General features: G+C 36.0%; 1 protein-coding gene across 3 annotated transcripts in view; it reads right to left on the reverse strand.

Annotated features, from left to right (window-relative positions):
• STK31 (serine/threonine kinase 31) overlaps window positions 1–25,035 on the reverse strand; it is a 92,453-nt gene that overhangs the window by 46,039 nt on the left and 21,379 nt on the right. For all 3 annotated transcript variants that reach the window (XM_012773323.2, XM_012773322.2, XM_076006174.1), the window contains 4 exons: window positions 22,822–23,180; window positions 21,685–21,859; window positions 6,976–7,091; window positions 5,043–5,202 (listed from right to left, as the gene is read on the reverse strand). In XM_012773323.2, coding sequence (XP_012628777.1) covers window positions 5,043–5,202; window positions 6,976–7,091; window positions 21,685–21,859; window positions 22,822–23,180 — 810 coding nt within the window. The remainder of the gene's footprint in view (window positions 1–5,042; window positions 5,203–6,975; window positions 7,092–21,684; window positions 21,860–22,821; window positions 23,181–25,035) is intronic.

Here is a 25,035-nt window from a genome sequence, read left to right on the forward strand (position 1 = left end):
CCCATCCCACACTCAACTGCATCTACTCATCCTTCAAGATACAGTTAAACACCAAGATAAAACCTCCCACTTCAAGCTAATACTACAAGGCTGTAGTAACTAAAACAGCATGATATTGGCACAAGAACAAAGACACTGACCAATGGAACAGGACTGAAAACCCAGATATAAAACCATCCTCATATAGCCATCTGATCTTTGACAAAGCAGACAAAAACATACACTGGGAAAAGAATCCCTATTCAATAAATGGTGCTGGGAAAATTAGATAGCCACATGTAGAAGACTAAAACAGGATCCACACCTCTCACCTCTCACAAAAATCAACTCACAGTGGATAACAGACTTAAACCTAAGGCATGAAACCATAAGAATTCTAAAAGAAAATATTGGAAAAACTCTATAGACATCAGCCTAGGCAAAGAATTTATGAAGAAGACCCCAACGGTAATCACAGCAACAACAAATATAAATAAATGAGACCTGATCAAATTAAAAAGCTTCTGCACAGCCAAGGAAACTATCATTAGAGAGATGCACAACCTACAGAATGGGAGAAAATATTTGCATGCTATACATCCAATAAAGGGCTGATAACTAGAATCTATATAGAACTTAGGAAAATCAGCAAGAAAAAAACAACCCCATTAAAATGTGGGCAGACGACATCAACAGAAACTTTCTAAAGAAGACAGACTAATGGCAAAGAAACATAAAAAAAAAATCAACATCTCTAATCATGAAGGAAATGAAAATCAAAACCACAATGAGCTATCACTTAACTCTACTGAGATGGCTTTTATCAAAAAATCCCAAATCAACAAATGTTGGTGTGGATGCGGAGAGACAGGAACACTCATACATTGCTGGTGGGACTGCAAACTAGTATAACCTCTATGAAAAGTAGTATGGAGATACCTCAAGGAACTAGAAGTACAACTACCATTTGATCCAGCAATCCCACTACTGAGTATCTACCCAAAGGAAAAAAAGACATTCTATAAAAAAGACATCTGTATTTGAATGTTTATACCAGCACAATTCACAATTGCAAAGATGTGAAAACAACCCAAGTGCCCATCAATAAATGAGTGGATTAATAAAATGTGGTATACATATACCATGGAATACTACTCAGCCATAAAGAAGTGGTGAACTACCCCTTGTATTACCCTGGTTGGAGCTGAAGCCCATTCTTCTCAGTGAAATATCAAAAGAATAGAAAAACAAACACCACATGTATCCACCATTAAATTGGTACTAACTGATCTAACTGATCAACACTACTGTGCACATATGGGAAGTAACATTCATAGGGTTCAGACGGGAGGGGGGCAGAGGGGAGAGAGAGGGGGTAGGAGGGGATGGATAAATTCACACCTAACAGATGCAGTGTGCTCTCTAGGGGATAGGCACACTTGTATCTCTGACTCAGGTAGTGCAAAGGCAATTTATGTAACCAAAGCATTTGTATCCCCGTAATACTATGAAATTTTTTAAAAAATTAAAATAAAATGAAATAAAATAAGAAAAACCAAAAAGTCAAGGAATAAAAAGAAATTCCTACAAATCATTAAGAAAAAGATATACAACTCAATTGAAAAATGAGCCCAAAACTTCAATAGATACTTCACAAAATATGATATCAAACAGCTCATCATTATTAATTGAGAAAATGGAAAATAAAATCACACACCTCCCATTCCCCCATTTCTGAATGGCTAAAGTAGAGGTACAGGGAATACCAAATATATAATATGGAACAGTGGGGATGCTCATATCCACTTAGGGCATCTACCTAAGCAGACCATGTATGTTTTTTATAAGGCAACAATTCTACTATGAGAGTATACCAACAGAAATGCACACATAATACGCACCAAAAGGCATGTACAACAATCTTTATATCAGCGTGATTGTTAATAGATCAAAACTATAAACAGTAGAATGAATACTATACAGGCATGAAAATGAATTATTGCTGTATGTCATAACATGGAGGAATTTCACATACATACTGTTGATTGAAATGAGTCATTCACAAAATACTATATACTGTACGATTCCTTGAGTATGAAGTTTGAAAATAGTCAAACTTAATTCACAGTATTAGAAATTGGAATATAGGTTATCTTTGAGTAGGGATTAATGATTGTACACTTATGATCTGTGCACCTTTCTATGTATTACGCTTCAATTAAAATTAAAATCTTACCTTAAAATAAATTTTTCCGTAACTATATATAACTGAAAATTTTTTTTAAAAATACCTCCAATTGGCCCAAGAGGCTATGTTTGGAAACATGTATGTGAAAGACATCCAAGAACCCTATGCATTATATCTCTTTATAGTATTTACCACTCTGTATTGAAACTATCCATTAATATATTCATCCTGTACCCAAGAAAGATAGAAAGGATGTCTTTCGAAATTCGTATCTCCATTACCTATAACAGTGTCTAACACATGCACTTAAAAGCCTGAATTTTACAATATCTTTTCTTGACTAAGCTCAGACTATTTTATAACTATAAATGAAAAAAAAAAAACCTCAAGTCAAGCTTATTTCTTTTGTCGAGAAACAAAAACACATGGCAGTCAAGTTAAGGAACTATGCAAAACACATAAATGAAAGTAGGTATTCCAAAACCCAAATTAAGTACAATTAGGAAAATAAATGGCAACTTCATTTGGAGTAGCAGTTATTACTCTGTATTTATCCAACAGTCTACTCTGCAATCTATCAAATGAACTTTTAATTCCTAAACATGAGTACTAGAAACAAATATTTGCCTTAGAAAAAAACGTCCTATTTGTACACTAGAATATGAAGTCCTAAAGGTATTAATACATATTAAGCCCTCTACCTCTCCATCCTGAATCACTTTCCTATGCTCAAACCATAAAAACAAAACTAAAAATGCAGTTCTTTTTCATTTTATTACATGAAAATATATGAAGAAGTATTTTAATACTGACAGTGTGGTTTAAATGGAAAGAGAATATACTTTCCAGTCAGATATGCCTGGGTTCAAATTCCATATTAACATTTAGAACTATGTAATCTTGAGCAATTTCCTTAACTTTTGTGAGTTTGTTTCCTCACTTATACAATGGGAGAAAAAATACCCATTTTTAAAGTTATTGTTAAGAAAAAAATAATAAAAGTACCTATAACATTGCCTGTGTTTCATAGGGATTAAAAAATTATCCATAGCACCTGGCACATATTAGATGCTCATTAAAGTCTGTTGAACTGATATGCAAAAAAATTATTAATTCTGGCCGGGCACAGTGGTGCACGCCTGTATTCGTAGCACTGTGTGAGGCCATGATGGATGATCACTTCAGGCCAGGAGTTTGAGACCAGCCTGCGCAATACAGCAAGACTCTGTCTCTACAAAAAATAGAAAAATTAGCCAGGCATGGTGTCAGGTGCCAGTAGCCCCAGCTAAATCAGGAGACTGAAGCATGAGTAGCTCTACCCACATTCTACCCACAATGCGAGGCTGGGTTAGCTATGATGATGCCACTGCACTCTAGCCTGGACAATTAGAGTAAGACCCTGTTGCAAAAGCAAATTAATTAAATAGTTAAAATTTTAAAATAAATTAAAAATTATTAATTCTGCTATCACTTTTTTCTTTCACAATCAGAAGCAACCAGTTAGTATCTAATATGTAAAATAACCAAAATCTAATCCTTTCTCCTAACTAAACATTCCTGGCATTTCCAAAGGCCTAGTTATCCTCCTCACACTTCTCATTGAGAGCCAGTTAGGTTGCCAACTGACCAATCTAGGTATGAATAGGGAGTAAGATTTTTAGGATATAATCCACAGAGGCAGAAACAACCAATACTTATGATGGGACAAGTTCAAACACACAAGTATAGAGCTCACAGGCACTACAAAAAGCTAAAATGGTTGTGGGTGTTTCTTAAAGTAAACAAGGAGTTCTGTTCAGCTCAGTATAATAAACTAAAGAAAAATCCAACAGAAAATAAACATATTTGTACCTTATCTAATAAAGAATCATATGAAGTATTTCATTTTCATATCCCTCCCCAACACACACACACAACCTCTTAGCAATAGGTGGCCAAGGCTACATTTAGTAGTAAGGCAGAGCCCAATACTGCCACATAAAATACACCACTCAGACCAGAAGACAAGGTCCACATTAGCAAGCATAGTAACCACCCTGTTTTACAAGCTTAATATTAAACACTCCCCAAAAACCAGTACCTCTTATAACAACTCCATGAGCATATTTCCAGGGTCCCTCAAGGGGCATGCCCAGTTTTAAGAGTTCCCATCAACTGCCTGTAGTACAAGTTCCTCCAGTACAGATGCAATTGGCTAATCAAGAATTATATTTACCATAAATAATGTTGTCTAGTAACAGACTTGAAATATTTTATCAGATTATCAAGAGAATAAAGAGAGGGAGTTAAGCAAAGGTCAAATTCACATGTGAAAGGGGAAAAGACTTTGTTAACCCTCTACCCACAATCACCAATTGCCTATCACATCTTTCTTATAAGGCAATAAAGGAATCCAATTATTAATATGAAGATACTATAAAAGTTAAAGATTTCATGCAGGCCGGGCACGGTGGCTCATGCCTATAATCCTAGCACTCTGGGAGCCCAAGGCGGGTGTATCGCTCAAGGTCAGGAGTTCGAAACCAGCCTGAGCAAGAGCAAGACCGTCTCTACTATAAATAGCAACAAATTAATTGGCCAACTAAAAATATATAGAAAAAAATTAGCCAGGCATGGTGGCACATGCCTGTAGTCCCAGCAACTCGGGAGGCTGAAGCAGAAGGATTGCTTAAGCCCAGAAGTGTGAGGCTGCTGTGAGCTAAGCTGACCCCATGGCACTCTAGCCCAGACAACAGAATAAGACTCTGTTTCAAAAAAAAAAAAAATTTCATGCAAATAAAGTATCATTATATCTGCAGTTCTCCGCCTCTCCAAAGATAATATTTCCTTATGTTCAACAGATAAAAACCGTAATAGAGAAAAATTCTCAACTCACCGCATTTTGACAAGTTTGAATCTTCTCCTGAGCCTGATTGTATTCTGCCCAGATTATCTCTAATTCATTCAAAGAAGCTGGGGTAGTAAAGCACCCTTCATCCAATACTTGTATAGCATCCGAAAGGTCATTTCCAAAACGAACATTGATGCTCACACGCCTATTTTAAAAAACAGCAAAAAGGAAAAGGTCAATAAATTAGAAAGCTGGTGTGAGAAAAAGTTATACATAAATAGTAATGATCTAAAAGTTACTACTTACAATAGTGGCTATGAATATATACTTTTAAAACTTTATATAAAATCATTAATTAAAAAACATGTTATGGATAGGGTTCTAACTTTATGACAAAAAAATACTGTGGAGAAGGAAAATATTTGTGGAAAAAAAAATTTTTTTTGCTTTGTTTTGTTTTTGATACAGAGTCTCACTCTGTTGCCCAGGCTAGAGTGCCATGGCGTCAGCCTAGCTCACAGCAACCTCAAACTCCTGGGCTTAAGCGATCCTACTGCATCAGCCTCCCGAGTAGCTGGGATTACAGTCAAGCACCACTATGTCCGGCTAATTTTTCTACATATTTTTAATTGTCCAGCTAATTTCTTTCTATTTTTTAGTAGAGATGGGGTCTCACTCTTGCTCAGGCTGGTCTCTAACTCTGAGCTCAAACAATCTGCCCATCTCACAGTGCTAGGATTACAGGCGTGAGCCACCATACCCAGCTCCCCCAAAAAATGTTTAAGTCTATAAAAAGACAACTTCAAAAGTCTGAAAAATTTAAAATGACATCAAAGGGACCTTCAACTTTTGGTCTATAATTAGATTTGTAAACATATCTTTAAATGAAAGACTCATAATAAAACCAATTTTACCATCAGCTAATTGATATAAACAACAGTTAAGTTCATATGGCATATTTCTGGTCACAAAAAATCACCAACTTCTAAATAAAGACCCAAAACACTTCCAACATTAAACACTGAAATAAATGTGTGTGTGCTATACACACATTTTTAAAAGATTAATAAAAGCAACATAATTATTTACCCGAATTTTGGTCAATCAGCGAGTGACAACAGTCATAGTGGTGGTAAATTAAATCAAGGAATAAATGTGATAGAAGCAAAAATTTTAAGAAGCACCTCCTACCACCACGCAGTTCAAAAACAGTAATAAATATGGTGGGCTTGCTGACTGCTTTCATACTGAATTGTTTATTGTGCATATTGTATCATTACTGTATACTTTATAAATTTTTTTATAACAATTTGTACTCATTCATTCATTAATTTTCCAACCCAACTATTCCAGTTCAGCATTGCAGGTAGCCTACCTTGCCTACCTTGGCAGCTCAGGGCACAAAGACAGCCCACCCTGAACAACACACACCATTTCATCACAGGGCTCACTCACAATTTACCCACACTTACTCATACTGGGACAATTTAAACACACCAATTCACCTAACATGCACATCTTTGGGACATGGAAGGAAATTGCAGTACTGCAAGAAAACATACACAGACATGGACAAAACATACTAACTCCACAAATAGTGGCCCCAGCAAGGAATTGGCTTTTATATGAAATGACATTGAATGAAACGATACTACTCAAGGACCTGCTGTATTCCTGAAAATAACCCCAAGTTCAACATGGTAGTTTCTCATCAAACTACCACTTAAATTGTGTTGGTTTTTTAATTTCACTATCAGAGATGACCATAGGACACTATAGCTCCAGGTAATGACAAGAGAAAACTGATAAAAACAATATAAAACTCATCTCAGAAATAACTGTCTTTAGTTTCTCCCTTTAAAGTCATAAAAAGATAAAGATTAAATTTCAAAGCAAAAATAGTGGGCATGCAATATTTAAAAAGCACCAATTAGCAATTATTTTAAAATGTCCTTCTCAAAAATTTACTTTTACCTACCTGATTTCTTTCAATATTTCCACCTTAGCTGCCAGATTTTTCATTCTTGTACCTACACGAGTCTTCAGAGTGCTTTCTAAATGTTTGGTCAAATCCACAGCAGCTGCTTTCTCTTGCTGAAACAAACACATCCTAGTAAGACCCAAATAGGAAACTGTACTTCTATTATAATTTAAATGATTTTTAGGTATAATTTTAAAAATGTTTTAAAGTTAAAAAATGTTAGGCTGCAGGATAACAAACACTGATTTCCCTTCTAGGTGGGACCTGAAAAAAATAAAAGAGTCCCATAAAAACCAGAGACTCCAAATGATTATCAATGACAATTTCTTTTCTGATGAAGTATTATGTCATTCTGCCATTATAAAGGAGTAAAAAAAAAATTCCTTATGAAAGGTAGATTAAACTCTCTGATTCTAAGTAATATATCAAATACATGTCTACATGATTATCCAAATAACACATGGATCAGTAATACAGATAAAGACCTGGAAATTTTATTTTAATTATACTACACCAAATTATTATATAGTTAAACACAGAACTTTTACTTAATATTTAAACAACATACTCTCCAGTCCTCACATTCTCTCCAATACTTTAGTAAAATAAGATGAGAGGAACAGGGTACACTGAATGCCTATTAATAGTAGGCTATGCTCACATGTGCTCATTGCCTTCTGCTCCCATTTGCTGAGCATAATGATCATGACAAATAAATTATAAGTTATATTTCTTCCTAAAACTGTTATATCCACTGTAATTATAATTACATATAATATTACATATATTATTATATAATTATAATTGTAATTATAACAATTGCTCAAAAATATATAAATCTATGAAATAGAAAACAAGAAGTTTTTGAATCTTTGAAAACTGTGTTTAATACTTGGCTAAGACTCCATAAAAGCAAATTGTAACAGAAGTTTCTAATGAATTATATGTGAATGAGAACTGTAACATATTAAAGAAAATAATCATTTAAACCTAAAAGAAGTATTAACTCAAATTGTTTCTCAAATGTCTTGAGTTTATTAATCCATTTCTATAAAAAAAACTAGGAATCAGATGATAAATAATGAGTACTGTGTTTAAAACAACAAATAAAACAAAAAGAAAAGATGGCAGACTTAAACACAAGCACATCAATAATTAAGTATATTAAATTATTAAGTATAGAAGGTCCGATTTCCTTAAGTAGTATGTTTGACAGTTGATATCTCTGACATTTCACTTTGACACTTCTTGTTTTATTTTTATTGTGAAGGCACATCCTCATTCTTTCAAATGCACGTTTTGGCTTGTGATTATCTTTCAAATTTTTTTGTAGAGCAATTTTTGTGAAACTATGGCTAATTCATGTTATTTTTGAACATGAGTTGTATTGTGGAACCAATACAGTGCAGAGACCTCAAAATATCAACGAAGTGTTTGGGAAGGATGTGGCTAATGAATGCACAGTATGTCCATGGTTTGAGAAGGTCCATTCTGGTGATTTTAATCTTGAAAATGAACCATGTGGGTGACCTGAGACCACGGTGGATAATGATGAGCTAAAAGCTGTAGTGGAAATAAATGCATCTCAACCTACATGTGAATTAACAGGAAGGTTTGACATTACTATTCCAACAATACTGGACCATTTGAAACAAATGGGTATGGTAAAGAAGCTGGACAGATGAGTACCACATGAATTAAACAAGCATCAGAAGAGAAATCATCTCGAACCTTGCCTTTCTTTGCTGTAATGAGGCAAACCATTTCTACATCATATTGTTATGTGTGATGAAAAATGGATTCTTTTTGACAATCACAAGCATTTGCCACAATGATTGGATAAAGATAAAGTGCCAAAACATAGTCCAAAACCAAATATTCATCAAAAAAAGTTAATGGTGTCTGTTTGGTGGTCCAGAGCTGGTCTTATCCAATACAGCTTCATGAAACCTGGTCAATTGATTACAGTGGATGTCTACTGCAACCAACTGAATGAAATAAGGAGGATACTTGTGATTAAGCCCCTGATACTGGTCAATAGAGACAGGCCAATCCTCTTGCAAGACTACATGTCGCAAAAAACAATGCTGCTCAAACTACAGAGGCTGGACTTGGAAACTCTGTCATCCACCATATTCACCAGACCTTACACCAACTGACTACTTCTTCCAGGCTTTGGACCACTTCTTGCAAAGAAAAATATTCAATTCTCAACAAGCTGTGGAAAATGCCTTTCATGATTTCATTGCCACGTGCTCTCCAGGCTTCTTCACTGCTAGCATAAGCAATCTACCATTAAAATGGCAAAACTGTGTCGACAGTTTAGGCGCATACTTTGATTAATTACATTGCTTTCTGCTTGATAATAAACTGTATAATAAACTAAACTTTTGATTTGAAATCAGACATTTCATATTTAATGACCTAACAGTTAACCAGAGCTTAATCTGCTAAGGTTTTTTTTTTTTTGAGACAGAGTCTCGCTTTCTTGCCTAAGCTAGAGTGAGTGCCGTGGCGTCAGCCTAGCTCACAGCAACCTCAAACTCCTGGGCTCAAGCAATCCTACTGCCTCAGCCTCCTGAGTTGCTGGGACTACAGGCACGAGCCACCATGCCCGGCTAATTTATATATATATATATATTAACTGGCCAATTAATTTCTTTCTATTTTTATAGTAGAGGCAGGGTCTCACTCAGGCTGGTTTTGAACTCCTGACCTTAAACAATCCACCCGCCTCGGCCTCCCAGAGTGCTAGGATTACAAGCGTGAGCCACCGCGCCCGGCCTCTGCTAAGGTTTTATCAGAGCCTAACTGACCTGGGGGAAAGAAAACATCCAACTCTATCCAGCTCTAGCCTGCCACATGAGAGATGGTAAATACCCAAAATTCCATCCCACTCTAGCCTAAGAAAGGAGAAAAAAACTGGGAAATACATGAATTCACAGGCCAAAGGCATAGGCTCACTAAAAGACTGAGACCTAATTATAGCACTATACAACACCTAATTATAGCACTATACAACACCCCCTACACCTTACATTATTAAAGACCTATTTACAGCATTTCCTGTCACCCAATAAATCAGCTATCAGGAAAAAATTACAAGGCATACTAGAGGGCAAAAAAATAGTTTAAAGAGAGAATACATCAGAATCAGATGTGGAAAGGATGTTGGAATTATCAGAGAGGGAATTCAAAATAATTATGGTTGATATGCTAAGGGTTCTAAAGGAGAAAGCAGATAGCATGCAAGATGGGCAATGTAAGCAGAGACATGGAAATCCTAAGAAAAACAGAAAGAAATGCTAGAGATCAAAAACACTGTAACAGAAATAAAGAATGCCTTTGATGGGCTTACTAGTAGACTAGACATGGCTGAGAAAAGATATCTTTGAACTTCAGGGTACCTCAACAGAAAGCTCAATATTGAGAAACAAAGAAAATAAAGACTTAAAAAAACAACAAAAGATCCAAGAATTATGGGACAACTACAAAAGACATAACATATCTATAATGAGAATGCTAGAAAGATAAAAAGAGAGGGGAACAAAAAAAATATCTCAAACTAGAATAACTGAGAATTTTCCCAAATTAATGTCAGACACCAAACCACAGATCCAGATAATGCAAAGAACAGCAAGAATAAATGCCAAAAAAAAAAAAAAATTATACCCAGGCATATTATTTCTAAGCTACAGAAAATCAAAGATAAAGAAAAATCCTAAAATAAGCCAGAGGGGGAAAAAACACCTTACCTATAAAGGAGTAAAGATAAGGATTGCATTCAAGATCTCCTCAGAAACCACACAAGCAAGTAAAGAGTGGTATGAAATATTAATGTGTTGTGAAAAAAAACACCCACCTAGAATTCTGTACCCTACAAAATTATCCTTCAAAACTGAAGATGAAACAAAGATTTTTTAAGATAAACAAAAATTGAGGGAATGTAGTACCAGTAAACCTTTCTTGCAAGAAATGTTAAATTCTTTAAAGAGAAGAAAAATAATATAGGTCAGAAACTCATATCTACATTACAAAAAGGAAGAGTATCAAAGAAGGAAAAAATGAATGTAAAATAAAAAAATTATTTAATTCTCAATTGATCTAACATATAACAGTTTGTTCAAAATAATAATAGCAACAATGTATTTTATTATGTACACTTATGTATAACATATGTGCTTATGTATGCTTATATATAAGTGAAATGAAGGACATCAATGATACAAGGGACAGTAGGGATCATTGTTATAATAAGGTGTTATAATAAGGTGCTATTAAAGGATAGGATAGGATCATTATTATAATAAGGTGCTCATGGTACCTTCTGTGAAGTGGTATAGTGTTACTTGAAAGTGGGCTTGAATTAGTTGTAAATGTATCTTGCAAACTTAGAGCAATCACTAAAAATGGTAAAAAAAAAAAAAAAGTAAGTATTAACTGATACACTAAGAAAGAATCAAAAGAAAACAAAGTTAGCTACACAAATTTTGGACACAACAGATTTCAAAGCAAGAAAAGTTTTCAGGGACAAAGACAGGCGGACATTACATATTGACAAATGGGTTGATTCTCTGTATGTGACTAATAAGATAGCATCAAAATATGAGTCAAAACTAACAAAACTGCAAGGAGAATAGGTAAATCCACTACTATAGCTGGAGAGGGAAGTAAAGCAGCCAGCTTGGCCAGGATCATGTGGAGAGAAAGGCAGTGCAAAAGACCCCCGTAGGCCGGGCGCGGTGGCTCACGCTTGTAATCCTAGCACTCTGGGAGGCCGAGGCGGGCGGATTGCTCAAGGTCAGGAGTTCAAAACCAGCCTGAGCGAGACCCCGTCTCTACTATAAAAATAGAAAGAAATCAATTGGCCAACTAATATATATATATAAAAAATTAGCCGGGCATGGTGGCTCGTGCCTGTAGTCCCAGCAACTCGGGAGGCTGAGGCAGTAGGATTGCTTGAGCCCAGGAGTTTGAGGTTGCTGTGAGCTAGGCTGACGCCACGGCACTCACACTAGCCTAGGCAAGAAAGCGAGACTCTGTCTCAAAAAAAAAAAAAAAAAAAAAGACCCCCCGTAACTCACATTCCCACCATGAACTTCTGCAATCCTAGACATCCGAGAGACAATGGATCCTTCTGGGCCCAGAGACTAAAATAGAGAGCTACGTGGAGACCACTGCTCCAGAGAAGGAACTCGCACTGGGTCCCACACACCCATGAGGCCTAAGCAGCCACAGCACAGTGCTATTTTGAGACCCCAGGCCTCATCACACTGCATCCTAGTGTGGTGCCCAACAGTCCCTATATTTCCACATCCCTGGAGCCACAGTGACATCCCCTGCCTACAGCCACCACTGCTGCTAGCTGCTGCCACTAGGACAGAGGTAGGAACTACTGCTAGTAATCCCAACACCCCTAGAAGAAAGGTGGCCACACATTTTCATCCACCCCGAGGACAAATTCCATTGCCCACAGCCATCACCATTGCAAACTACCACTACCAGGGCCAAATGCAAGCAAAGCATAAATTTATCAGCTGCCTCCATACAGCTTCTGCCACTAAAAGGAACCCCGCCCTCTCCATAGCAGGGTTATAGGGCAGCCAGTGCTACCTCCACCCAAGCATTCCACCAGGCCCTGGGGACCACTCTGCCTCTGCTTACCACAGCCAGCACCTGCCCAAATCACCAGAGGGCCTGAGGACAAGTCTGCCCAACCCAGATCTGTCCCCAGCCCCAGTACCTGAGCATGCCATCCAGGAGCCTGGGGATAACCTAATTCAGTCCACAATCACTGGCACCTGAGTACTCCTCTCAGTGGCCTAAGGTCAGGAACACCCAACCTACCACTACCACTGAAGCTGGCAACCACTCACATGGCAACTGCACGCATGAGGACTAGCCAATCCAGCCCATCACAGCCACCCACTAACACCAGCACTGAATGCTTGAGAGCCATACAATATCCTAGCCAAAGCTACTTTTATCATTTATACCATGCCTGCTGCCCAGAGGCCAGAGGACCCACCCGCCCTCCTGGCCCACTACTGTCACTACTGGCATCCAAGTAAGCGTCCTGGAGACCAAAGAAATGACCCAGTTGGACCTAGTAAGAGCAGTGCCAGTGTATGCTGCCCTAGGACCCAAACACACATACACTCGGCCTGCCACTGGCCACACTGGGGCCCATGGACTGTACTATCTGGTGTCCTTATCCCTGGCAAAACTTCACCACAGCCTCCACTAAAAACCTCATCCTAAGCCACTGAGGAAAGCACAGACACCACAACACTGATTACAGCCGAAGAAATCATATGGAGACGCCACTACTCCATGCACCCAGAATCAAATCCAACCAATACCATAGAAACATCTTCAAGAAAAAGTCCTCCGCTACAAAAGCAAATTCAAAAAACTGGAAGAAGAGACTATTACACCAGAAGCAGATATCAATTGTAAGGACAAAAGAAAAGAAAATATGACACCTCCAAAGGAAAAAAATAATTCTCCAGCCACAGATTCCATTCAAAAAGAAATTTACCAAATCTGAGAAAAAGAATTCAAACTACTGATATTAAAGAAATTCAGTACAATACAAGAGAACACAGTAAAAAAAAAAAATCAGAAACACAAAACAGAATGTGAATGAAAAATTTACTAATAAATATACGTCATAAAAAATGAACCAAAAAGATCCTAGAACTGAAGAATTCACTGAATAGAATATAAAATACATTCAAAAGCTTCAACAACAGACTAGATCAAGCTGAAGAAAGAATTACAGAACTTAAAGACAGGTCTTTTGAAATACCAGTCAGGAAAAAACATAAAGAAAAAAGAATGAAAAACAATATACAAAAGCTACAAGATATATGGGACACCATAAAGTGACCAAATATTCTGATTATCAACATTCCAGAAAGTGAAGAGAAAACAAAAGAAATAGATAACCTATTTAACAAAATAATAGCTGAAAATTTCTCAAGTCTAGCAAAAGATACAAACATTCAAATACAGGAAGCTCAGAGATCTCCAAACAGGTACAATTCAAAAAAGTTTTCTCCACTGCATACTGTAATCAGAAGTCAAAGACAAAACTGTCAAAAGTCAAAGACAAAGAGAGAATTCTAAAAACAGCATGAGAAAGGCATCTGTCAGGTCATTTGTAAAGGAACTCCAATAAGAATAACAATGATCCAACAGGTAGTGCGGGTTAAAAAAAAAAAAAAAAAAAAAAAAAAAAAAAAAAAAAAAAGAATAACAATGAATTTCTCAGTAGAAACTTTACAGACCAGGAGAGAACAGGATGATATATTCAAAGTGTCAAAAGAAGAAAACTGCCAGACAAGTTAACCTTCACCTATCAAAGGGAAATAAAGTCTTTCCCAGATAAGCAAAAGATAATGAAATTCAACACCACTAGAATGGCCCTACAAGAAATGCTTAAGGGAGTCCTACACCTGAAAGTAAAAGGATGATATCGACCATCATAAAAACACATAAAAATATAAAACCTACTGTAAGAGTAAACATGTTAAGAAGGAAAAGAAAGGAGTCAAATATCACCCCTACAGAAAACCACTAAAACACAGTAATGAACAATTAGAGAAAAACAAAGGAGGCGGGGCGTGGTGGCTCACACCTGTAATCCTAGCAGTCTGGGACGCTGAGGCGGGCAGATAGCTCAAGCTGAGGAGTTCGAAACCAGTCTGAGCAAGATCGAGATCCCATCTCTACTATAAATATAAATAAATTAATTGGCCAACTAAAAAATATATTGAAAAAATTAGCTGGGTATGGTGGCACATGCCTGTAGTCCCAGCTACTCGGGAGGCTGAGACAGAAGGATCACTTAAGCCCAGAAGTTTGAGGTTGCTGTGAGCTAGGCTGACACCACAGCACTCTAGCCCAGGTAAGAGAGTGAGACTCTGTCTGGAACAAAAAAAGAGAGACAGAAAAAGAAAGGAGTAAAGCATGTACAAAATAAATCAATTAATAAAATGACAGGAATAAGCCCACACATATCAATAATAATCTAGAATGTAAGGGGAACAAACTTTACACATAAAAGATATATACTGGCTAAACAGATATTTTTTAATGACCCAAATATATGTTGCCTACAAGAAACTCACCTGTAAAAACACCTAAACTGAAATTAAAGGGACAAAAAAAAAGATATTCCATGCAAACAGAAATGAAAAGCAAGCAGGACTAGTTATATTTATATCAGGTAACACAGACTTTAAGTCCGAAACAGTAAAAATAGATAAAGAAGGTCATTATATAATAATAAAGGAATCAATTCAGCAAGAGGAATTCCAAATATATATGCACTGTTTTCCTCTGCTTTCACACAACAATCATCAACACAAAAGAAGACTTCTGTAAGCAAAAGTGTGGGTTCTTCCCCACACACCAAGAAATGGCCACCATCTAGGTATCCACTAATTCAATTCAGACACTATTTACCTGGAGACAGTGTTAAGATCCCACAAAGTGAGGGCTCAGTCTCCTTCAGACATCACTCACAGGTCTGGGCCTCTTTCATGTCTCACCAACCAGCTTCAAGTTGGGGTGCCCATAACCACCTCTTTGGGTTCAATTAATTTGGTGGAACACTGAGGGAAACACTTACTTACATTTAAGGTTTTTTATAAAGGATAGAGATGCAGAGATGTGTGAGGTGAGGTATGGGGGAAAGGACACACGGGTTCCATGCCCTCTGTGGGTGCACCACCCTTCGGGAATCTCCACATCATCAGCCCTCTGGAAGCACTCAGATCCCTGTCCTCTTTGGTTTTTATGGAGGCTTCATGACAGGCATGATTGATTAAATCACTGGCCATTGGTGAAGACTTGACCTATAGCCCCTCTCCATTCCATATAGGTTGGTGAGCAAGGCTGAAAGTCCCAACCCTCTAATCATGCCTTTGTCTGACTAGCCCAAACCTGAAACTATCAGTAAATATTAGCATAACACAGACAGCACTTTGGAGATTCCAAAGATTTCAGGTGTTGTATGCCAGGAAACAGTGAAAATACCAAATATATATTTCATAATGTCATGTGCACCCAACACCAAAGCACCCAGGTATATAAAGTAGTTATTAGATCTAAAGGGAGAGACAGACTCTAATATAAGAACAGTTGAGAACTTCAACACCCTCTGTCAATATTAGGCAGATCTAGACAGAAAATTAACAAAGAAACATTGGATTTAATCTGCAATTAAAACCAAAGGGACCTTGGTTTTTTTTTATTTTTTATTCAACAGCTACAGAATACACATTCTTCTCATCAGCACATGGCACATTCTCCAGGACAGACCATATGTCAGAACACAAAACAAGTCTCAACAAATTTTAACAATCGAATCCAGTCTCTTCTCAGACCATAATGGAATAAAACTAGAAGTTAATAACAAGAGAAACTTTGGAAACTGTACAAACACATGGAAATTAAATATTCTCCCAGAGGAAATTTTAAAATTTCCTGAAACAAATGAAAATCAAAACATACCATATAAACCCTATGAGATAACAAAAGCATTTAAGAAGGAAGGTTATAGCAATCAATTCTCACATCAAAAAATTAGAAAGATTTCAAATAAATAGCCTAATTATTCACTTCAAGAAACTAGAAAAGGAGAAAAACAAAAATTAGTAAGAGAAATAATGAGCATAACTAAATGAAATAGAGATTTTAAAAAATACAAAGGATCAAAGAAACAAAAAGTTAGGATTTTGAAAACATGAACAGAATCAATAAACTGCTAGCTAGTCTTCTATTTAACATAGTACTAGAAGTCCTTGCCACAGCAATCAGGCAAGAAAAAGAAAAAAAGGGCATCCAAATGGGAAAAGAGGAAGTTGGATTATCTCTGTTTGTCAATGATATGATCATATACTCAGAAAACCCTAAAAACTCCAAAAGATTCCTAGTTTTGAAAAGTGAATTCAGTAAAGTCTGAGGTTACAAAATCAATGTACACAAATCAGTAGCATTTCTATACACCAATAACAACCAAGCTGAGTCTTGAACTCCTGGCCTCAAGTGATCCTCCCACCTTGGCCTCCCAAAGTGCTAGGATTACATGTATGCACCATGGTGCCTGGCCCTAAAGTCTCTTTAGATTAGCTGCTCTGTCAAATCAAAACTCAATCCCATTTACAATAGCTGTAAAAAATAAAATAAAATACCTAGGAATATACTTAACAAAGGAGGTGAAATATCTCTACAAGGTGAAGTATAAAACACTAATGAAAGAAACTGTGGATGACACAAACAAATATAAAAACATCCCATGCTTATGGATTGAAAGAATCAATATTGTTAAAATGACTGTACTTCCCAAAGTAATCTATGGATTCAATGCAATTACTATCAAAATGTCAACATCATTTCCCACAGAAGTAGAAAAACCAATCTTAAATTTCATGTGGAACAAAAAAAAAAAAGCCCTGAATAACCAAAGCTACACTAAGCAAAAAGTATAAAGCTGGAGGCATCACATTACCCAATTTCCAATTATACTACAAGGCTATAATTACCCAAACAGCATGTTACTGGTATAAAAGTAGACACACAGATTGATGAAACAGAACAGAGAACCCAGAAATAAAACCATATACCTACAACTAATCTTTGACAAAGCAGACAAAAACATACACTGGCAAAAGGACACCTTATTAAATAAATGGTGCTGGGAAAACTGGATAGCCACATGCAGAAGAATGAAACTGGATCCCTGTGTCTCACAATAGACAAAAATTAACTCAAGATACATTAAGACCTGAAACCATGAAAATTCTAGAAGAAAACCTAGGAAAAACTAATCTTGATATTGTCCTAGGCAAATAATTTAAGACTAAGACCCCAAAAGCAAATGCAACAGTAACAAAAATAAATGTGGGACTTAAACTAAAAAGTTTCTGCAAAGCAGAAGAAATAACCAAGAGAGTAAATAAACAACCTACAGAATGGGAAGAAATATTCGCAAACTATACATCCAACAAAGGACTATTATTCAGAATCTACAAGGAACTCAAACAAATAAGCAAGAAAAAAAACATAAAAATCTCACAAAAACCAACTCACGCTGGATAACAGACTTAAACCTAAGATATGAAACTATTAGAACTCTAGAGGAAAAAGTTGGAAACACTCTCCTAGACATCGGCCTGGGCAAAGAGTTTATGAAGAAGTCCCCAAAGGCAATCACAGCAGCAACAAAAATAAATAAATGGGACATGATCAAACTACAAAGCTTCTGCACAGCCAAAGAAATAGTCATGAAAGTAAACAGACAACCTACAGAATGGGAGAAAATTTTTGCATCCTATGCATCCGATAAGGGACTGATAACTAGAATATACTTAGAACTCACGAAAATTAGGAAGAAAAAATCAAATAACCCCATTAAAAAATGGGCAAAGGACTTGAACAGAAATTTTTCTAAAGAAGACAGAAGAATGGCCAACAAACATACGAAGAAATGCTCAACATCTCTAATCATCAGGGAAATGCAAATCAAAACCACAATGAGATATCACTTAACCCCAGTGAGAATGGCCTTTATCAAAAAATCTCCAAACAATAAATGCTGGCGTGGTTGCGGAGAGAGAGGAACACTCCTACACTGCTGGTGGGACTGCAAACTAGTTCAACCTCTGTGGAAAGCAATATGGAGATACCTTAAAGCGATACAAGTGAATCTACCATTTGATCCAGCAATCCCATTGCTGGGCATCTACCCAAATGATCCAGTGACACTCTACAAAAAAGACACCTGCACTCGAATGTTTATAGCAGCACAATTCATAATTGCAAGGCTGTGGAAACAGCCCAAGTGCCCATCAATCCAAGAATGGATTAATAAAATGTGGTATATGTACACCATGGAGTACTATTCAGCTCTAAGAAACAATGGTGATATAGCACACCTTATATTTTCCTGGTTAGAGCTGGAACCCATACTACTAAGTGAAGTATCCCAAGAATGGAAAAACAAGCACCAGATATATTCTCCAGCAAACTGGTATTAACTGAGTAGCACCTAAGTGGACACATAGGTGCTACAGTAATAGGGTATTGGGCAGGTGGGAGGGGGGAGGGGGGCGGGTATATACATACATAGTGAGTGAGATGTGCACCATCTGGGGGATGGTCATTATGGAGACTCAGACTTTTGGGGGGAGGGGGGGAAATGGGCATTTATTGAAACCTTAAAATCTGTACCCCCATAATATACCAAAATAAAAAAAATAATTAAAAAAAAAAAGCAAACAAACAACAAAAAAAAAAACATAAAAAGTGAGCAAAAGACATAAACAGTTTTCAAAAGAAGAGACACAAATGACAAAAAAAAATACAAATACATTAAAATGCTCAACATCGCTAATCATCAGGGAAATGCAAATTAAAACCACAATAAGATACTACCTTACCACAGAATGGCTACTATTAAAAAGTCAATAAAAAATAGAAGCTGGTATGGATACCATGAAAAAGGAATGATTATACACTGTTGGTGGGAATGTGATTAGCACAACCTCTATGGATGACAGTATAGAAATTTCTCAAAGAACTAGAAGTATATTTACCATTCAATCCAACAACCTCACTACTGGGGACATATCCAAAGGAAAAGAAATCATTTTATCAAAAAAGTCACCTGTACTTAAATGTTCATTGCAGCACAATTCACAAATTGCAAAGATATAGAATCAATCTAAGTGCTCATAAACCAATGAGTGGATAAAGAAAAAGTATTCCACACCATGGAGCACTACTCAGCCATAAAAAAGAATGAAATAATGTCTTTCGCAGCAACTTGTATGATACTGGAGGCCATCATCCTAAGGGATCCTAAGCTTTTCATTTTCTTCAGTTTCTGGTCCTGTTTAATTTTTGCCAGGCTGACATTAGACCCTAAATTAAAGTCACCAATAGCCAAACTATCCCTATTAAAAACAAATTCACTCATTTTAAAAAACAAACTGTGTAAGGCTGACAGAGATCACAAATCAAAACTAAATTATCTTAGGTTTTCTATACCATATCTTAAAAGTTAATTCTGGAAACTAAAACCTTTACCTAGTTCAACATTTTAAAGGGAAGTAGTTCAGCAATGGAAAACCAAGTACCATATGTCCTCACTTATAAGTGGGAAGTAAGCTATGGGTATGCATAGTCATACAGAGGGACAATGAACAGTGGAGACTCAGAAGGGGAAAGATGGAAAAAAGAGTGAGGAATGAAAAATTACCTATTGGGTACAATGTATACTATTTGGGTGATAGATAAAAGCCCAGACTTCACCACCATACAATTCATCCATATAATAAAAAAAATCTACTGAAATTAAAAATAAAAACTTTCAGCCCTACCATCCCCCACCTCCAGGAAGAGAGGAGGAGCTGGAGAATGAGTTTAATTACCAATGGCCAATGATTTAATAAATTGAGCCTTTATAATGAAACCTCAACTTTTAACTCTCAGAATGAGATTGGGGGAGCTTCTAGGTTGGTAAATACATCCATGTGCTGTGAGGGTGACACACCAGGAAAGGGCATGAAAGCTCTGTACCTCCTGCCCCAATGCCTTGCCCTGTGCATATCTGTGATTTATTTGGCTGTTTCTGAGTTATATGCTTTATAATAAAACTGTAAGTGTAGCACTTTCCTGAGTTCTGTGAGTGGTTCTAGCGATTATTTAACCTTAGGGAGGATCACCCAAATTTATAGTGGGTGGGCAGAAGTACAAGTAATCTAGGGACCTGATTTGTAGCTGGTGCTAGAAGTGGCAGTAGTCTTGTGAAACTGAGTCCTTAACTTGTAGGTTCTGCACTAACACAAGCAGTTAGTGTCAGAACTGAACTGAATTATTAGCCACCTAGTCAATGTTAGAACATTGGTGTTGGAATAACACATTTGGTGTCAGTAAAAAATACACATTTGAAAACCACACAGTATTCTTGGGGGAAAAAAAATTTGAACATGAATCTGAGCAAATCTGTAGACTTAACTGCCATAAAAGCAAACATACATGGAAATAAAGAACCCTCTTAAGCAACACAAGGATGCAGATAAAAGCAATGTAAAAGATATATCAACCAAAATGCAACATATGGGCCTAACTTGGATCTGATTACACGAAACCAACTGTAAAAGGGCATTCATGGTATAATATGGGAAATTTGAACACTGCCTGGATATTAAATAATATTAATGCATTATTGCTTATTTTTAAGTGGAAATAGTATTATGATTATGGGTTTTTTCCTCCTTTGCCAAATACATACAGGATTTGTTTTAAAATAACCAGGAAGTATAAATTTTAAAAAAGATTGGCTATTATTTAATAATTATAAAAACTGGGTGATGGGCACATGAGAATTAATTATTCAGGTCTCTCTCTTTTTGGAATGTTTGAAAATTTCCATAGTTAAGTATTTTTAAGAACACAAAGGGAAATGTAAACAAGAAATTATTAAACTTTCCAACACATCCAATGGAATCCAAAGATGACTGGCTCAGAGTTTAAGAACAAATTTCATCTATAAATATACAGGTATAAGCAAAGAAGGAGAAAACTGAGGGGTGGGGTGGAGAAAAAGGAAAGTGAGAAAATTAAGTAAATAAGAGCATATGAGTATACAGATTTCCCAGTTGGATATTCTTTACCTTAAGCCATTGAACATACCTGCAGCTCCTGGAGAGTCTGTTCTACTTTCAATTCTAATGCCTTGTAACTTTCAAAAAGAGCATCCTTCTCTGTTTTAAGCTTTTCATTTTCTTCAATCAGTTTCTGGTCCTGTTTAATTTTTGCCAGGCTGACATTGGACCCTAAATTAAAGTCACCAGCAGCCAAACTTTCCCTATTAAAAACAAATTCACTCATTTTAAAAAACAAACTGTGTAAGGCTGACAGAGATCATAAATCAAAACTAAATTATCTTGGGCTTTCTATACCATATCTTAAAGTTAATTTTAGAAACTAAAACCTTTACCTAGTTCAACATTTAAAAATAACTTATTGCTAATGAGATTTTAAACTAAATACTTCTAAAACAATGCCTCTAACTCTCAAAGAAAATATATTTCAACTTCCTCAAAACACTATCAACTCTAAAGAACAAAGTAAAAAGCATTTCTTTTTCAGTTTCTTCCAATTCCTCCTCCCCATGACCCTCCACCCCATTTGACAGTTTAGTACCTAAGGCACTGATGAGATCCCACCAAACAGCTACATCATCCAAGACACAGTATCACCAAGGCTTGGATCATAATACAGAATCATGTTTTAGCATATATAAATAACAAACATGACTTTCTGCTTTAAGTTGATAATTTAAAATGATCTAAAAAGTAAACTTCTTTTGGAATAATCAAATTTCATCACAAGTTTTCACGGGAAGAAGAAAAGAGGCTCTTTTGTTAAAAAAGAAAAGGCAATTCCCTGAAACTTACTAAAATTTTCTGGAAGCCAGAGAAAAAAACTTGAAATCTCATTTGAAATTTTGGCTGTGCCTGAATAATTCAGATTTAGAGACATTTTTATTTTTGACAAATATATTCAAAACAGTTGGCTTGAGAAGCTGGTATGTAAACTAAACAATTCAGGAATGATTTTTCTTTGAAAATGGCTTTTAATAAAAATATTCTGCTAAAACAGAGATGAACACATGTTTGAGAAAAACAAATAATATCATCCTCAAAATCACTGACATAGTTAGGGGTTCCAACAGCATAAGCCTTAACTTCTACTCCACTATGACGACAAGGATACCTACCATGAATTAGAAATTAGTTAAAACTAAAAATCCTACCACATTCTTACTTTGGAAATGTCACATGATTTCCTGCATCATTTTCATTCTTCAAGTCAAGAGCCAGCCTCCCACTTAAGCGCCCCTTCGGTCTGCTGAAAGTTGACTGATTTGATCTATGTCCCCACAAGGGAATGGGGCTTTTGAGGTTTCTGAGAGCAAACTGACCAGGATCCGATTTTTTTTCCTCACAGACGTTAGTAGTGGAAGTGAGTTTGCATTTTTCTGCAAATCCTTTCTTAGCCACCTCTTCCCCTATATCCACACTGCCATACTCAGCCTGAGCAATAACTGTTCCATCTTGATAGGTTGCTTTAATTCTCATTTTTATTTCCTTTTCAAAAATCAAGCTCCCCAAAAAGGTTCTGCCCTATGAAAGATAGGAAAGAAGACAAACCAGCTATATCAACATGTTTCTCCACACTTACTTTGTTTCTTCCCATTCTTTTCCAAGCATCGTATTTCTTCATTCTATATATAAGTGGTCTTACCTGGTTGTTGGCTATATGCAAATATACTTCTGCATGTGCATGACTGTATTCTGATTACACACTTGTTAAAATCTTCCCTTTCAGAAGTACAGCTAATATTTGTACAGTCATGTTCATAAATTTTTAAATATATACTAATTAAATATTCTATTTTTTTTAAACCCAGCAGATTGTATTGATTATTTCAGCCCCAACTAAATGTAATGGTATCCTGAGGAGGAATAGCCCATAAAAATGAATTTATTATCTAGAAAAGGTACTCAATTTCAAGAAAATTTTAAAAATAGTTTTAAGGCAAAGTCAGGTACTCTGGTTTTAAAGACAAAAAATAGGAGCAAAAAAATAGAAACTCAAAGTACAAAATGTAATTTCTTTAAAAAATCAACAAATTGAAATTATGAAATGTGAAATGTTAAAAATTCTTATATTCAAAATTCTCTTAAATAGATTTTTAAGGATGCCATACCTGTACAACTAGTATATGAGAAGCCATATGATAAATTACGTGTTTGCTAACTTTTAACTGTTGATTACTCATCCACAGAACCGAACACAACTATACCCAAAATATATTTGGGATTAGATAATATCTTGAGACTTAATAAGAACTTGTCTACTCCTCTAGAAAGCCATAATTCTTAAAATTACTTTGATATGATCTAATTACTCTTCCCAAATTTCTCTAGGTTCTTTTCCTGATTTTCAGCCTATGTAAACTATATAAAGGAAATTACTCATTTTTCAGAATATATAATGCATAAACTTAAAAACATAAAATGGGTGAGTACTGTTCAAATTTACTGGTTCACATCTTCTTTGAAATAAGACATAATTAATCTGATGAATTATATCTCTATTAGAGGAAAAAGCTTTATTCTTAGTTATATTCCCACTAGATAAATACAAAAGCAACACAGTAAAAAAGATAAAAATAAAAACAATATAGTTCCCACAAATAAAACAAACCAAATAGGAAATCATATCAATAATAATCAGAGAAACAAGTGTGCAAAGACCAAACTAAAAACAAGAAAATACTAGGTGGCCACATTTTTTAAAAATTCAAAGTCCAAGAAACTAAATAATATTAGCAGGGACTAACTATTTTCTGTATCTTTTTTAGCTATACAGCAATATAGAGGGTAGAAGACAGACCTATGCAAGAGCTCTTAATCTTTTTTGTGTCATGGGCTCCTTTATCAGTCTGGTAAAATCTTTGTACTCAAAAATGAAAAATAGGCAGGGTGCCGTGGCTCACGCCTGTAATCCTAACACTCTGGGAGGCTGAGGCGGGCAGATTGCTCGAGGTCAGGAGTTCAAAACCAGCTGAGCAAGAGCGAGACCCTGTCTCTACTATAAATAGAAAGAAATTAATTGGCCAACTAATATATATAGAAAAAATTAGCCAGGCATGGTGGTGCATGCCTGTGGTCCCAGCTACTCAGGAGGCTGAGGCAAAAGGATTGCTTGAGCCCAGGAGTTTGAGGTTGCTGTGAGCTAGGCTGACGCTACGGCATTCACTCTAGCCTGGGCAACAAAGCGAGACTTTGTCTCAAAAAAAATAAAATAAATGAAAAATAAAAAGAAAGAAAGAAAAACAGAAATCTTTAGATACCTCTCAGAATGTTGTTAAATGCATAACATGATTACAAAAGAAGTTATTTCACTGTGATACAATTTAATACCAGGTTAAGAACCTCTGGGCCTAGAAGAATGCATCTCAACAGACAAAGA

Source organism: Microcebus murinus, chromosome 9, assembly GCF_040939455.1.
Source record: "Microcebus murinus isolate Inina chromosome 9, M.murinus_Inina_mat1.0, whole genome shotgun sequence".
Classification (NCBI taxonomy): domain Eukaryota; kingdom Metazoa; phylum Chordata; class Mammalia; order Primates; family Cheirogaleidae; genus Microcebus; species Microcebus murinus.